At 40.6% G+C, this 12,295-nt stretch overlaps 1 protein-coding gene across 2 annotated transcripts in view; it reads left to right on the top strand.

Moving 5' to 3' along the window:
• Nucleotides 1–12,295, top strand: part of ALDOB (aldolase, fructose-bisphosphate B) — a 159,712-nt gene that overhangs the window by 47,958 nt on the left and 99,459 nt on the right. For both annotated transcript variants that reach the window (XM_044084019.1, XM_044084020.1), the window contains 2 exons: nucleotides 6,750–6,910; nucleotides 7,027–7,110. In XM_044084019.1, the coding sequence (XP_043939954.1) occupies nucleotides 6,750–6,910; nucleotides 7,027–7,110 (245 nt within the window). The remainder of the gene's footprint in view (nucleotides 1–6,749; nucleotides 6,911–7,026; nucleotides 7,111–12,295) is intronic.

The following is a 12,295-nucleotide window of genomic DNA, read 5'->3' as shown; positions in this document are numbered from 1 at the left end:
TTGGCTAGATCGAGGTAGGCTGTGTGGACAGCCTTGCCTTCATCCACCGCTCTGGTGACAGCTTCAAAGAAGTCTATCAAGACTGAGCAGACATGATCTGCCTTTCACAAACCCAAACTGCGTGGGGTACAGGGTTCGAAGCTCCCCTATATCCTTATTTATAAGATCCATAATAATACGTTCCATAGCCTTACAGATCAGGCTCGTCAAGCTGATGAGGCGGTAGTTCCCAGAGTCAGTAGACTCCTTTGTGGAGTGGGATGATTGTAGCAGTGCACCATTCAGTGGGAACAAAGCCTGAACTGAGGCTGTAGTTGAACAGGGCAATCGGGTGTGGTGCCAGTTCTTTTTGTAAATCATGTAGGACACAGCCCAGTATATTGTCTGGTCCCATGGAAGCTGTGTTCTTAGCTTTGGTCACTGCGTTTTTTACTTGTGCAGTTATGATATTAGGGATTTGGTATTCCTTGGGTATGTGGATGGGCCCTTTAGGGGGTGAGGGGGAGTAAAATTTGCACTGAACCTGTCTGCCAAGATAGTGGCAATGTCAGTTGGTTCAGTATAAGTGGTGCCATTGTGCTGTTGCTCTGAGCAAATCTGCTTATTATTATGCAGATTCTTGACATAGCTAAAGAAAGCCTTGTGGCTGTCCTTAGTATCTGTAGCAATTTTGTTTTCGTAACTAGCTTTGGTGGATTTGATGAGGGATCTCAGCTTTTTACTGAGATTTCCGAGGGAATTATTCCAGTCATCGGACTTTACCTTTCTCTGCAACAGTTTTTTCCTTCTGTTGTAGAGTTTGTTAATGGCAGGGATCCACCAGATTGGCTTCTTTGTTTTAGAGGAGAGCATCTTGGTTCTGTTTGGTATGGCCCTATCTATGCAGTTGTGTAGGTGCTCATAGAGTGCCCTGGCGTATGAATCAGCAGCCATACTCCCATTCCCTATTTCTATGGATGACATGAAGCTTGCCACTTCTGTCCTTAGAAGCTCAAAGTTAGCTTTGAATAAGTTTTTCACAGTGGTTTTCTTTTTCAGGGGTAGGGGCAGGATTTGGTTATGAATGGCGATTAACGTGATCAGATCGAACCAGGGAGGGGTTTATCATAGGAGTAGAGCAGCGGTCCCTCATGTTTGTAATAACTAGGTCAAGAATGTTATTTCCCCTAGTGGGGGTGAGGATGAGTTGGTCCAAGGCACTGGAGTTGATGAATTCCTGGAAACATTAGGCAAAAGAGTTTGAGCAGGCGTAGTTGTTCCAACTAATGGAGGGGTAGTTAAAGTCCCCCAGTATAAGGGTATTAGGCTGGACTTTGATGTTTTCCAGAGTGTCCAGGAATGCAGGGTGGGAGTCCTGGGACATTGTGGGGAATCTGTAGCAGGCTACAACATGAACTGCAGTTTTGTCCAGTGTTAACTGTACCTGAAGTATTGGTGATGTGTTATGTTGGGCAACAAGTCTGGAGGTGTGTGTTTCTTTTATGAAGATGGATATATCTCTGCCTTTGGGGGTTTGGTCATCACATCCCTTGGGGTTTTAGTTCAGATTTGGGGGCCTAAAGTTGTGATGTGCATTGTAACCTCGTAGTGCAGGGGTGCTCTCAGGAGTCTTGAACCAGGTCTCTATTACTGCACAGATGTCGATGTTCTTCAGATTGAGGAGTGACTCGAGCAAGTGCATTGTGAGGTTTAGACTTCTAGCGTTGAGTAGCATAAACCTTAGGATGCATTTGCTAGCAGATGTTATGTTGGTAAATTTATCTTCAGGGCATTGCCTAAAAAAGGCACTATAGGGGTGGAAAGGGCTTGGGCCATTATCCGGAATCCCAGGGGTGACAGACGCAGGCCGTCTCTGGCAAAGCATCGAGGTCTGTCTGTCATGTCATCCCAAGCAGACAGATACTGGATCCCCTTTGAATTACACCAGAAACTTAGCCAATTGTTTAAGTCATTCATTTTCTGCTTGTAATGTGGCATCATTCTTGGTGATGGTAGGATTCTACTCAAGGCTAGGGTCATACATGCCTGGGCTACAAGATCATAGAGCTCCTCCGTGTCTCTTTTCATGTATTCCAGGGGGGTATGTCTTAGGTCATTCACACCAACATGTACAATGACGGAGACATATTTGTACTTGCTGTGGAGAGACCCAAGTGCATGCATTATGTGGTAAATCCTGGCACCTGACAGGCAGCTGACCATGACTTTCTCCTTATTTAGCCTAGTGAGTGGGATGTTAGTGTGCCTTATAATTGAATCACCTTTGACTAATGTGTTTGATACATTGTTCTGCCTTAGGGGCTTAGCTTGAGTGGCACACTGTTTGTGTGGGCTATGTGTCTTATGGGTTATGCTTGTATAAGGATGGTTGCTTGCGTTTGTGCCTCGGATGTCTCTGTTGTTTGGGCAGATTTTTTAAGAGAGCCTCTGCAAAAGTGGTTGTGTGTTTCATGTTATTATGTGATAGTGGTGGTGTATGAACAGGGGAGCTATGTGTTCTCTGTGATGAGATTTGTGTATTAACCTTCTCATCCTGACTGGCTGACCCAGTCTTAGATTGAGAGAGCGAATCCTCAAGTTTGGCTATATACTTGCATCTCTCACAAGTGGATGTGTTTGGAGGTAGGAAGACAGAGTTGTCTGTGTACATGAGACAATTGCAACATTGCCTCAGGATGCTCAGTTTCGCCAGGTTAACGGGAGAAAGCATCAGAAACTGACCTTTGACATGCCTGGAAAAGTGATCAGCTTTTAAGTACGGAGTTATTTATGCTTAGATTAAGTACTGAAGCTTTTTGTTTCCTTTATGGAAAGTTTAGTGCTAGTAGCAGTGGGTGAGCTTGCAATAAATGCTACAAGATGTTCTGAGCAAGTGCTAGATTTAAAGGTCTAATTTGAGTGCACAGAGATAAAAGTTAACAAGGTGTAAGGGAAATTTTGAAGAGCAGGCTTGAAGGCACCAGTAATGGTTTACCTTAGCTTAGGGGTGCGGCGTGTTGCGCAAGCCTGCTCAAACATGTTTTTTAAACAGAAAGATGAAAGGGATAGAAGTAGCCCAAAATGGCCAATAAAAAGACTATTTCTGAGCTGAAACCACTCCTTTAGCAACAGATAGGCTGCTCAGAGCTTACCACTCCCCCTGATAAGCAGAGAAGCTTCCCCTCTATCTCAGTACACCATTTGGAAGATACAGATTTCTGAGAATGCATTTTGCAATAAATTCTGTCAGTGAAGTCTTTCAGCGTCTGATGGAACAAAATTTTTTCTGGCTATCAATGTGCTATAATAGATGATATTCTAGTAGGAGGCAATGGTGAAATCGAACATGATAGAAGTCTCAGGAAAATTCTGGAATGAGCTTGTGAAGTGAATCTTAAGCTAAATCCTAAGAAATGTAAATTCAGGCTGAGAGAAGTTACTAATGTTGGTCATTTATTTGCCATTTCAGGCTTATAACCTGATCTTTCTAAGCAAACAGCAATTCTTGAGATTCCAGCTCCAGACAATGTCCAATCTTTACAACATTTTCTTGGCATGGTCAACTATTTGGGCAAGTTTATCCCATATATGAGTGATCTTTCAGCACTGCTAAGAGAGCTGACATGCAAAAATGTAACTTGGTCCTGGTTGGAACAACACCAAAGTGCATTTTATGTCCTGAAACAGAAAATTGCCAGCACACCAGCTTTATGATATTATAATGTTCATAAACCAGTAACTCTTTCCTGTGATGCTTCAAAGTTTGGTCTTGGTGCAGTCATTCTTCAAGAGGGTTGACCAGTAGCCTACACATTGAGAAATCTAACCCAAACCAAGATGCAGCATGTGCAAATTAAAAAAGAGCTTTTGGCAATTATGCTTGCATGTTCGAAGTTTCATGATTATATTTATGGCCAACCTATTCAAATAGAGACTGATCACCAACCTCTGGTTACTGTTTTGAAAAAGCCTATGCATATAGCTCCTGCAAGACTATAATGTATGATGCTAAAATTGCAAGAGTAAAATTTCAAAATGGTCTATACAAAAGGCAATCTTCTTTATCTTGCTGATACTTTATCCTGATCACTCAGAACAACCACTGAACAGCATGATAATGAGAAACTTCATCTTGAAGTTATAGAAGTGAGAAATTTTTCTTCCACACATCTTGTTGAGCTTAGAAATCACACAGCTTCATATCCAGTTCTTCAAAAGCTCAACCACTTTATCAGTCAAGGATGGCTGTCAAAGCAGTCTTGTTTACCACTAGACGAGATTTTGATGGAAGATGGTATCATCATGAAAGGTCCAAAAGTGATAGTTCCAACATCCTTGCAACAAGAGTATACTAAGATCTTGCATTGTGGCCACCCAGGAGCTGATTCTACCAAATGAAGGGTGAGTAGACTAGTATTGTGGCCTTTTGTGTGAAAAGATATTAAAGTACTTTCATCTTGTTCAGTCTGTAATAGTACTAAACCACACTTGCAAAAAGAATCACTTCAGCTAAACCAGATTCCTGAACTACCTTGGTCGACAGTAGCTACAAATATCTTCGATTGGAATGGTCAACATTACTTGGTGTTAGTGGACTCTTATTCGTATTGGTTCGAGATTGACCTACTTCTTAACCTAACATCCAGTACTGTCATTACTAAATTGAAGAGACATTTTTCTGTCCATGGTAGTCCGCACAGTCATTTCTGACAATGGTGCACAGTTTACAAGTCAGCAGTTCAAGAGATTTGCTGAAACGTGAGACTTTGTCCATATTACTAGTAGCCCTGAATACCCATGATTAAACAGCTTGGCTAAACGTGTAGTACAAAGTGCAAAACAACTGTTAGAGAAATCCCAATGAGACAATACCGATGTTTTTTCTAAATTTGGTTAATCTCAGAAACATTCCTTGTGATAATTTACTTGGTTCACCTGCTCAGAGACTTATTTTAAGACAAATCAGAGCCACATTACCAATTAGTAAGAATTTGTTGGTTCCTAGTGCTAAAAACAGCAATGCAGTAAAAGCTCAACTTCTAGAAAAGCGCTTGTCCCAAACGTGCTATTATGACACGACCAGCAAACCTCTAAAGCCACTGAAAAATCGATGGTGAGGATGAAAGCAGCAAAAGGATTTGATTGAATTGGTCAAGTGAAAAATTTGTGTGAGGAGCCAAGATCCTATATTGTGGAATCGCTGGGAACGGAATTTAGGCAGAATTGGAAGCATCTTCTTCTGGTGTCCGAGCCAGTGTTGCAGCGTTTTACCTGTGACACAGACTCTAATCCTCAGAGTGACTTGTTCAATGTTCCTGTTCCAGGAAATATCTTAGCATCTATTCCTGTTCCTGATGTTGTTCCTGAAGTCCCAGAAGAAGAACATTCCCCAGTGACTGTCCCTGTTGCCAAACCCAAAGCTCATTATTATGTTACGAGGTCGGATCATATCTCGAGACCTAATCTCATATACACTGCAACCTGGACATGATTGTTTTATTTGTGTATATGTCTGTATAATTTGCATGCCTGTTTCCATTGTAATTTTTCATTGCATGACAGAATAGTCAAAGAGGAAGGATGTAGTGTTTGTTTTATCTTTAAGAAGCTTTCCAGTCAGTGGACATGTGCATATAAGTACAGAGCACGTGCAGGCAAGAGTGCCATTTTGAGTGAGCAGCCAGAGTGTAAGTATGTATGAGTGTAGTAGTCAGTCAGTTTGTTACTTCATTTAAGTTTAATGTTCCAATGCTGCATTCTGATGTGTTTGTGTATAATAAACTACTTAAATGAACATCCAAGACTCTTAGTCTTATGAGATGTACAAGATGAGTGACATGGTGTCAGAATGGGATCCAGAGTCAAAGCCATGAGGCATGTAGTTAGAAATTGAGGTATATATACAAGTGGATTATCCAAACCTGCAACAACTTGCAAAACAGGTCATAAAGTTAAATCCAGGTACTAAAATTCACTTAAATTATTTTATGAGTGTGGTAGTAAGTCAGTTTTAGTTCATTTAGTTCATTTAAGTTTAATGTTCCAGTGCTACATCCTAATGTGTTTGTGTATAATAAAAATCCCTGTTTTAGTTGCGTCTTAAATTACCTATGTACTTTGAATGTATTTTTTTGTTATTATGCATTAGATAGTGGAGCTTTTCTCCTCGGGCCTCCACTGAAAATGGACATGTATCCAGTTGGACTAGCCCGGTTAACAAATGTAAAATAAAATAAATAAAATAAAATAAAATACTTAAGCGAACACACAAGCCTCTTCGTCTTATCGAGATGTACAAGACGAGTGACAGATGGGTCTTTATTCTTTGTTCTAATTTGATTGCTATCCCTGACCAGAGCTATACAAGTTTAATGTGCTGCAAACAGCTTTACACACAGCCAAGTTTTTCATGTCTTTCTCTTTCTGTATCAGATCTTCACTATAGACTTTTCTCTCTTGTTTAGTAATTAATTTCTCTTTAATTAGTACAATATATATTTACTAATGTTTATATTTATACACATGCTTCACATATACAGATATTTACTAGGAGTGGCATGTTGAATTGGTAACTGTTCCTTTCCACACTGCTCACTTAGGAAAGTTACATACCTATACATATGTTCAGTCCTACAGGTACTCAGGCATTCAGCCTTCTGTACTGGCAACCTGTTACTTTTTTGCATAATGAGATACAGTGGTGTTGTTTAATATTTTTCCCAATTCCAAGCTGAGTATTTACCACTAGCTCTTTCTGTTCTTCTTTCCAGGGTTGGATGGCTTGGCTGAGAGGTGTGCTCAGTACAAGAAAGATGGAGCAGACTTTGCAAAATGGCGCTGTGTATTGAAGATTTCAGATCCATGTCCGTCATCTCTGGCAATCATGGAAAATGCCAATGTTTTGGCACGCTATGCCAGTATCTGCCAGCAGGTAACACAGTTGGACAGAGTGGGAGACAGACATAATTAGCTTGCTTACTATGTCTACCATCTGCCTCATTGTGTTCACTATTTGTGTTTTTGTTTCTGTCAACATCTTTTATACAGAATGGACTTGTGCCCATTGTCGAACCAGAAATTTTGCCTGATGGGGACCATGATCTTCTTCGATGTCAGCATGCTACAGAAAAGGTAAGCTATACAACTAAAAAATACACTGAAACTTGATATTTATGCATTTCAGATGGAAGGGAAGCAAATCTTAGTTTCTGATGATAAAAACAGATGAAAAACAATTGATGGATTGTAAACAGAATTCTCTGAAAGAGAATTTAGCAGTAGATCATGTATGTGCACCTATACTGAATACATTAATGAAAAAAACAACAGAGTCTGAGGGAAAGGTAATATACAATCATGTAAGATGCTGTCACAAAATACAGTTGAGTAAGTAAAGTTACCATAACAATAGATATTCAGATGATCACTGCTGCTGTAGCCTTAGCTGTATGGGTTATATCTGCCAAGGATATAACCGCTGGTTAGCTTTCAAAGCTTCAGGACACCTTCCACATACCCTAACTGTCAGGCAGGCTAAGATGACTAAAAGACAAGCTTGGATGCCAAGCCCTTCAGAGCTTTGCTGCCAACAGAGGGAGGGAGGCAGAGCCCTGAAAGGGCAGTGCTAGGAAGAACAAAAAATAAATAACCCCACCCTGGCATAAAAAACATACCAAAATACAAAGGGGGTGGGCGGCATGGGTGGCTACTGCAGCAGTGATTATTCGAACATCTACTGTTATGGTATATTTACTTACACAACTGTACTATAGTCAACATAATGATCGCTGCTGCAGGGACCTTAGTTATATGGTTAGATTATCCTAGCTTACTATATTTAGGAGGTGGAAGGAGAAGAATCCAGGAGCCCCTGGAGAATGGTCTTTGCAAAGCCTGATCTAGACCTAGAAAAGGAATCAATCTTATAGTGCTTTGTAAAAGTATGCACAGAGGACCAAGGTGTAGCTTCTAGAATACCTCTACAATCCAGCCCTTTCCATAAAGCCATAGATGAAGCCAAGGCCCTGAATGAGTGGGCCTTGACCTTGCCTGGAATAGTTTTGCTGCGGTGAGTATAACAGAAGATAATAGTATTAGACAACCATTTGCAAAAGGTTTATTTTGACATAGGTTGTCCCTTTTTCTTACCTTCACAAGAAATGGACAATTGAAGTCAAGATCCAAAGATTTAGTTCTGTCAGGATAGCACCTGAGTTGTCTTTGGACATCCAAGGTATGGATATCCTTTCTCACTCATTTTTGGGTTTAGGAAAGAAAACAGGGAGATGAATAGTTTTGGCTTAAAGTAAACTTGACTATCACTTTAGGCATAAAAGAAGGATTAGTTCTAAGTCAGAGCAATCAGTAAAACTGTTTTTCATGTTAAGAATCTCAAGTCAGCTAGGTTAGCTGGGTTGAATGGAGCAAGTGTCAGCTTCTCTAACACAATATTAAGCTCCCAAGGATAAGGCAATATTTTTCTTGGAGGCCTGTCATGCAAAACCCCTTTCAAAAACCTTTGACTTAAGAATGATTTGAAAGAGGAGGTTCCATGGACAGACATGCTGAAATGTCTGATATATGAACCTTGACAGAGGAGTAAGGAAGGTCATAGAACAGTACAGCACACAAATATTGAAAACAAGAGAACATCTAGCCCTAAATGGATGCTTGTTATGCTGCTGGCACCAACTAAAAAAACTTTGCTAATATATGATTTTCTAGTATCCTGCTTTCTTGCCTCCATTACTACCTGCTGTCATCCAGGCAGTCTATCTGAATTTGATTGGTGTTGGGGTACATCAAACACCCCTGTTCTTATGTGAGTAGATCCAGTCTGTGAGGAAGCTTGTGATAAATTGCCCCTGGTCATTTCTACAAGAAGAGAGAAAAATAGTTGCCTGGGCCAGAAGGGAAGTCATCACAATAATCTTGGGGGATTCCTTCTGAATATTCAGCAGTACTCTGGATATTAATGAAAAAGCATATATGAACATTCCTGTCCAAGGAAATAAAATGCATCTGTATTTCAAACCTTCTTGCATGGAGTCCTGGATTAGAATCTTGCCAGCTGTTTGTTCAGAGAGGAGACAAAGAGCCCTACTTGAGGAACTCCCTACAGATGGAACAAATCTTACCCCCCCCCCATATAGTTTCTATTTCTCAGGGTCTGCCCTTTTCCTGCTCGGCTTGTCTGCAACACAGTTTTGCTCTCACTGATTGTTGACTGCCTGTTGATTGAGGTTGTAATGTGAAATTATAAGCCAATATGGCTAGTCTGCAGAGGGGGTATGACCTGATTTCCCCTTGCTTGTTGATGTACCACGAGTGTGGTATTGTCTGTAACACCTTGAAAAGGTCCTGCAAACCAAAGAGGCTTGAGAGTTGATTGCCTTGATCAGGGCAAGCACCTCTATATTTATGTACTTACATCTGCCCTTAGTGTCCCACAGACCTTGCACTTTTATCCCTCCTGAAACTGTGCCCCAAGTAAAGACCGAAGCAGCTACGGTGACTGACCTCTTTGAAACAGGAAGAGAGAAGGGGGAGACCTGGATTTAGGGATATCTGATGTCTCCATCTAGTGATTTCTCTTCTGACAAATCCCAGCACTGGGATCTGAAAAGACAACAGGTGTTGGAGCTGGGACCAAAGAGAGTTGAGATACCACTGTATCTTTCCCATGTAGAGTCTTGCCGGGGGGTATCAAGAGAATCATAGAAGCCATGAGACCCAAAATCCTGAGGTATTCCCTTGCTGTGAACAACGTCTGAGTGGCAAAATTAAAAATAGCTCTAGATGTAGATCATTTTTTTCCCCCTGTGGAAGTAAAGCTCTTTGAACTGTGGTGTCTAGTTGACATCCCAGAAACACAATTTTGTGAGTAGGAGTCAAGAAATAGTTTTGAATATTCTCTTGCAATACTAGCTGGTGTAAGATTTCTCACCCAGTAGCTCTCCGAAAAAGATTGCAGAGATAAACAAGTCATCTAAATATGGAAAAGTTTGGATACCGTGCAGCCTGCAGTGAGATGTAACTAGAGCTAGACACTTTGTGATCACTCTTGTTGCAGTGGATAATCCAAAGAGCTAATAATGTGATCCGGACACACAAAACCTTAAACACCTGAAGTCTGGATGAATAGGAATGTGATGATAAGCATCTTTTAAATCTAATGTTACCAGGAAACTCGAATGAGGAAGAGGGGGTAACAGATTGTGAAGTGACATAATTTTGAACTTGAGCACTATCACAAACAGGTTTAGAAAAAAAAAAAGATCCAGAACTGGTCTCCAAGTAGTATTTCTTTCTTTCTTTCTTTCTCTGACATAAAAACATACTTGAATAAAACCACTTTCCCACTTGGAAAGGAGAAACTGGTTTTATCACTCCCTGGGACAGCATGTGACGAAAGACCGGTGGAAACAAACAGTCTGGTCTGGAGGATGATGGATTACCCCCCTCAAATGTAGGAATTTCTCCCACTGCCATCTGTAACCTTGATAAATGATTTTCAGAACCCACTTTTCTAAAACTACCTATTGGCAAATAGAAAAGTCAATATTCAAACTTTCTGGAAGAAAAAAGGGGCTGCAGGGTGGGAGGGGGAACAATGTCCCTTAAATAGTCATTCTAACTTATTGGACTCCCCTTTGGTTTTGCGTGTTTTCAGAATTCCTTTTGGAACCACTTTGCCATTTCTTAAATGTCTTTTACATGCATTTTATTGAGATTGTTTATTTTGTTTCTTACCAAAATTGGATGAGAAGTTAGAGAATCACTTGGAAAATTTGAAAAAGGAGGCATGAGATTCCCTGTATTATCTTACCCCTTTCGTTGCACTTGTTTTTATCACTTCTGCAACAGAGAGTACATAAACTAAACCTCTGTCCAAACAAGAATTCAAAATCTCCTTTTCAACATCATCTGGGAGGTTTTGAGAACACAGCCATGAAAACCTTCTCAAAACAGTACCAATGGCCATAGCCCTTGAAGTGTCAACAGTCATACGTTCACTGTGTACCATGAGTAGTGACTTAAACAGTAAAATAAATTAAATTATTTAAAGCAGGTTTTTCCCAGCAATAAGAAACTGCAGACAGAGTATGCTTTGTACTTTCACAATTAGGGCAAACCTTAACATATGAGCCTGACAATTCAGACTTCTGAAAATCAAAGTTACAGAAGCATACACTTGTTCCCCGTGCTCATCAGTGATTTTCCCTTCCGTATCAGAAATAGTAGGATTGGAATTAACTAGGTATTTAGTAGCAGAAGGATTACCTAAAGCTGTAGCTGCTGGATCAGGTTTGGGAAGAGTGCATAAAAGACTGAAGAACTTTATACATCATATCTGACTTTTTAGGGGCAGCAGGCTGAATGTCAGTAAAATTGCAGGAAGTAACAAACACATCGTCCAAAGGTGACAGAACTAGAGGAATGACCGCACGTTCTGGAACCTCCTTGTATAACAGTTCATAGCATTTCTTAGGGACCGAAATCTCACTGTTCTCCCACTGAAAACACTTGCACATTCTAGAAATAGACTTAGAGAACCTCCCACAGAGAGAGCCATAAGCTAATCTTTCCTCGGAGTCTGAATCAGAAATCTGAGGAGAAATCCCTGTATCTGTCCCTTTAGCCGCTTTTCCAGATTCAGAATCTTCAGTCTCGTCAGGAAAGGAGGTATCTCTTTATCAGAAACTACTCTACAAGAAGGATCAGTAACTTGAATTAAACCCTAAACCAGACCCAGTAACCTACTTTTTTTAAAGGAAATTTGAAGAGGAGTAGATATATGTTTACTTCTCTATTTCTTTTTGACAGGGGAAATAGGACCAACGGTGTTATTAACAGCAGCAACAGCTTCTCCAGGGATATGCACAACATTCTGACAAGACAGGATGTTTCCTGTTCCCTCTCTCAGGACTGACAAGAGTGGCTCTCCCTTGCCCATTGACGTCAACCCCAACACCTGCAGAGGATGAGGCTAACCCCCAGTCCATAGTGGCTCTAGGTGCTACACCAGAGTGATCCAGGGTTAAAGATGAGTGGTATGAGGTACAACTAAAGGTCACAGCAGAGTCACCCACATACAGCTGAGGCAAATTGTTAAGCAAACAGCCTTTGCCATGACAGTATGCTAACTTTTTCTTTTTGTGGCTAGTGGAAGGACAAACTGTAGGTCCAAAAGATTGTTCCATGGTCAAGCCGGAAATGGTGCTTCTTTCCCATGGGAAATAAGCAGGAATTTCCAGTAAAAACAAAAAGTCTTTAAAAGTCATTTTTTTCACAGATGAACACAATAAAAAGCACT

The sequence above is a fragment of the Protopterus annectens genome, chromosome 9.part0 (genome assembly GCF_019279795.1).
Source record: "Protopterus annectens isolate FY-2018-M chromosome 9.part0, PAN1.0, whole genome shotgun sequence".
Taxonomy (NCBI): Eukaryota; Metazoa; Chordata; order Ceratodontiformes; family Protopteridae; genus Protopterus; species Protopterus annectens.
This window is presented reverse-complemented; position numbering and strand designations above follow the sequence as displayed.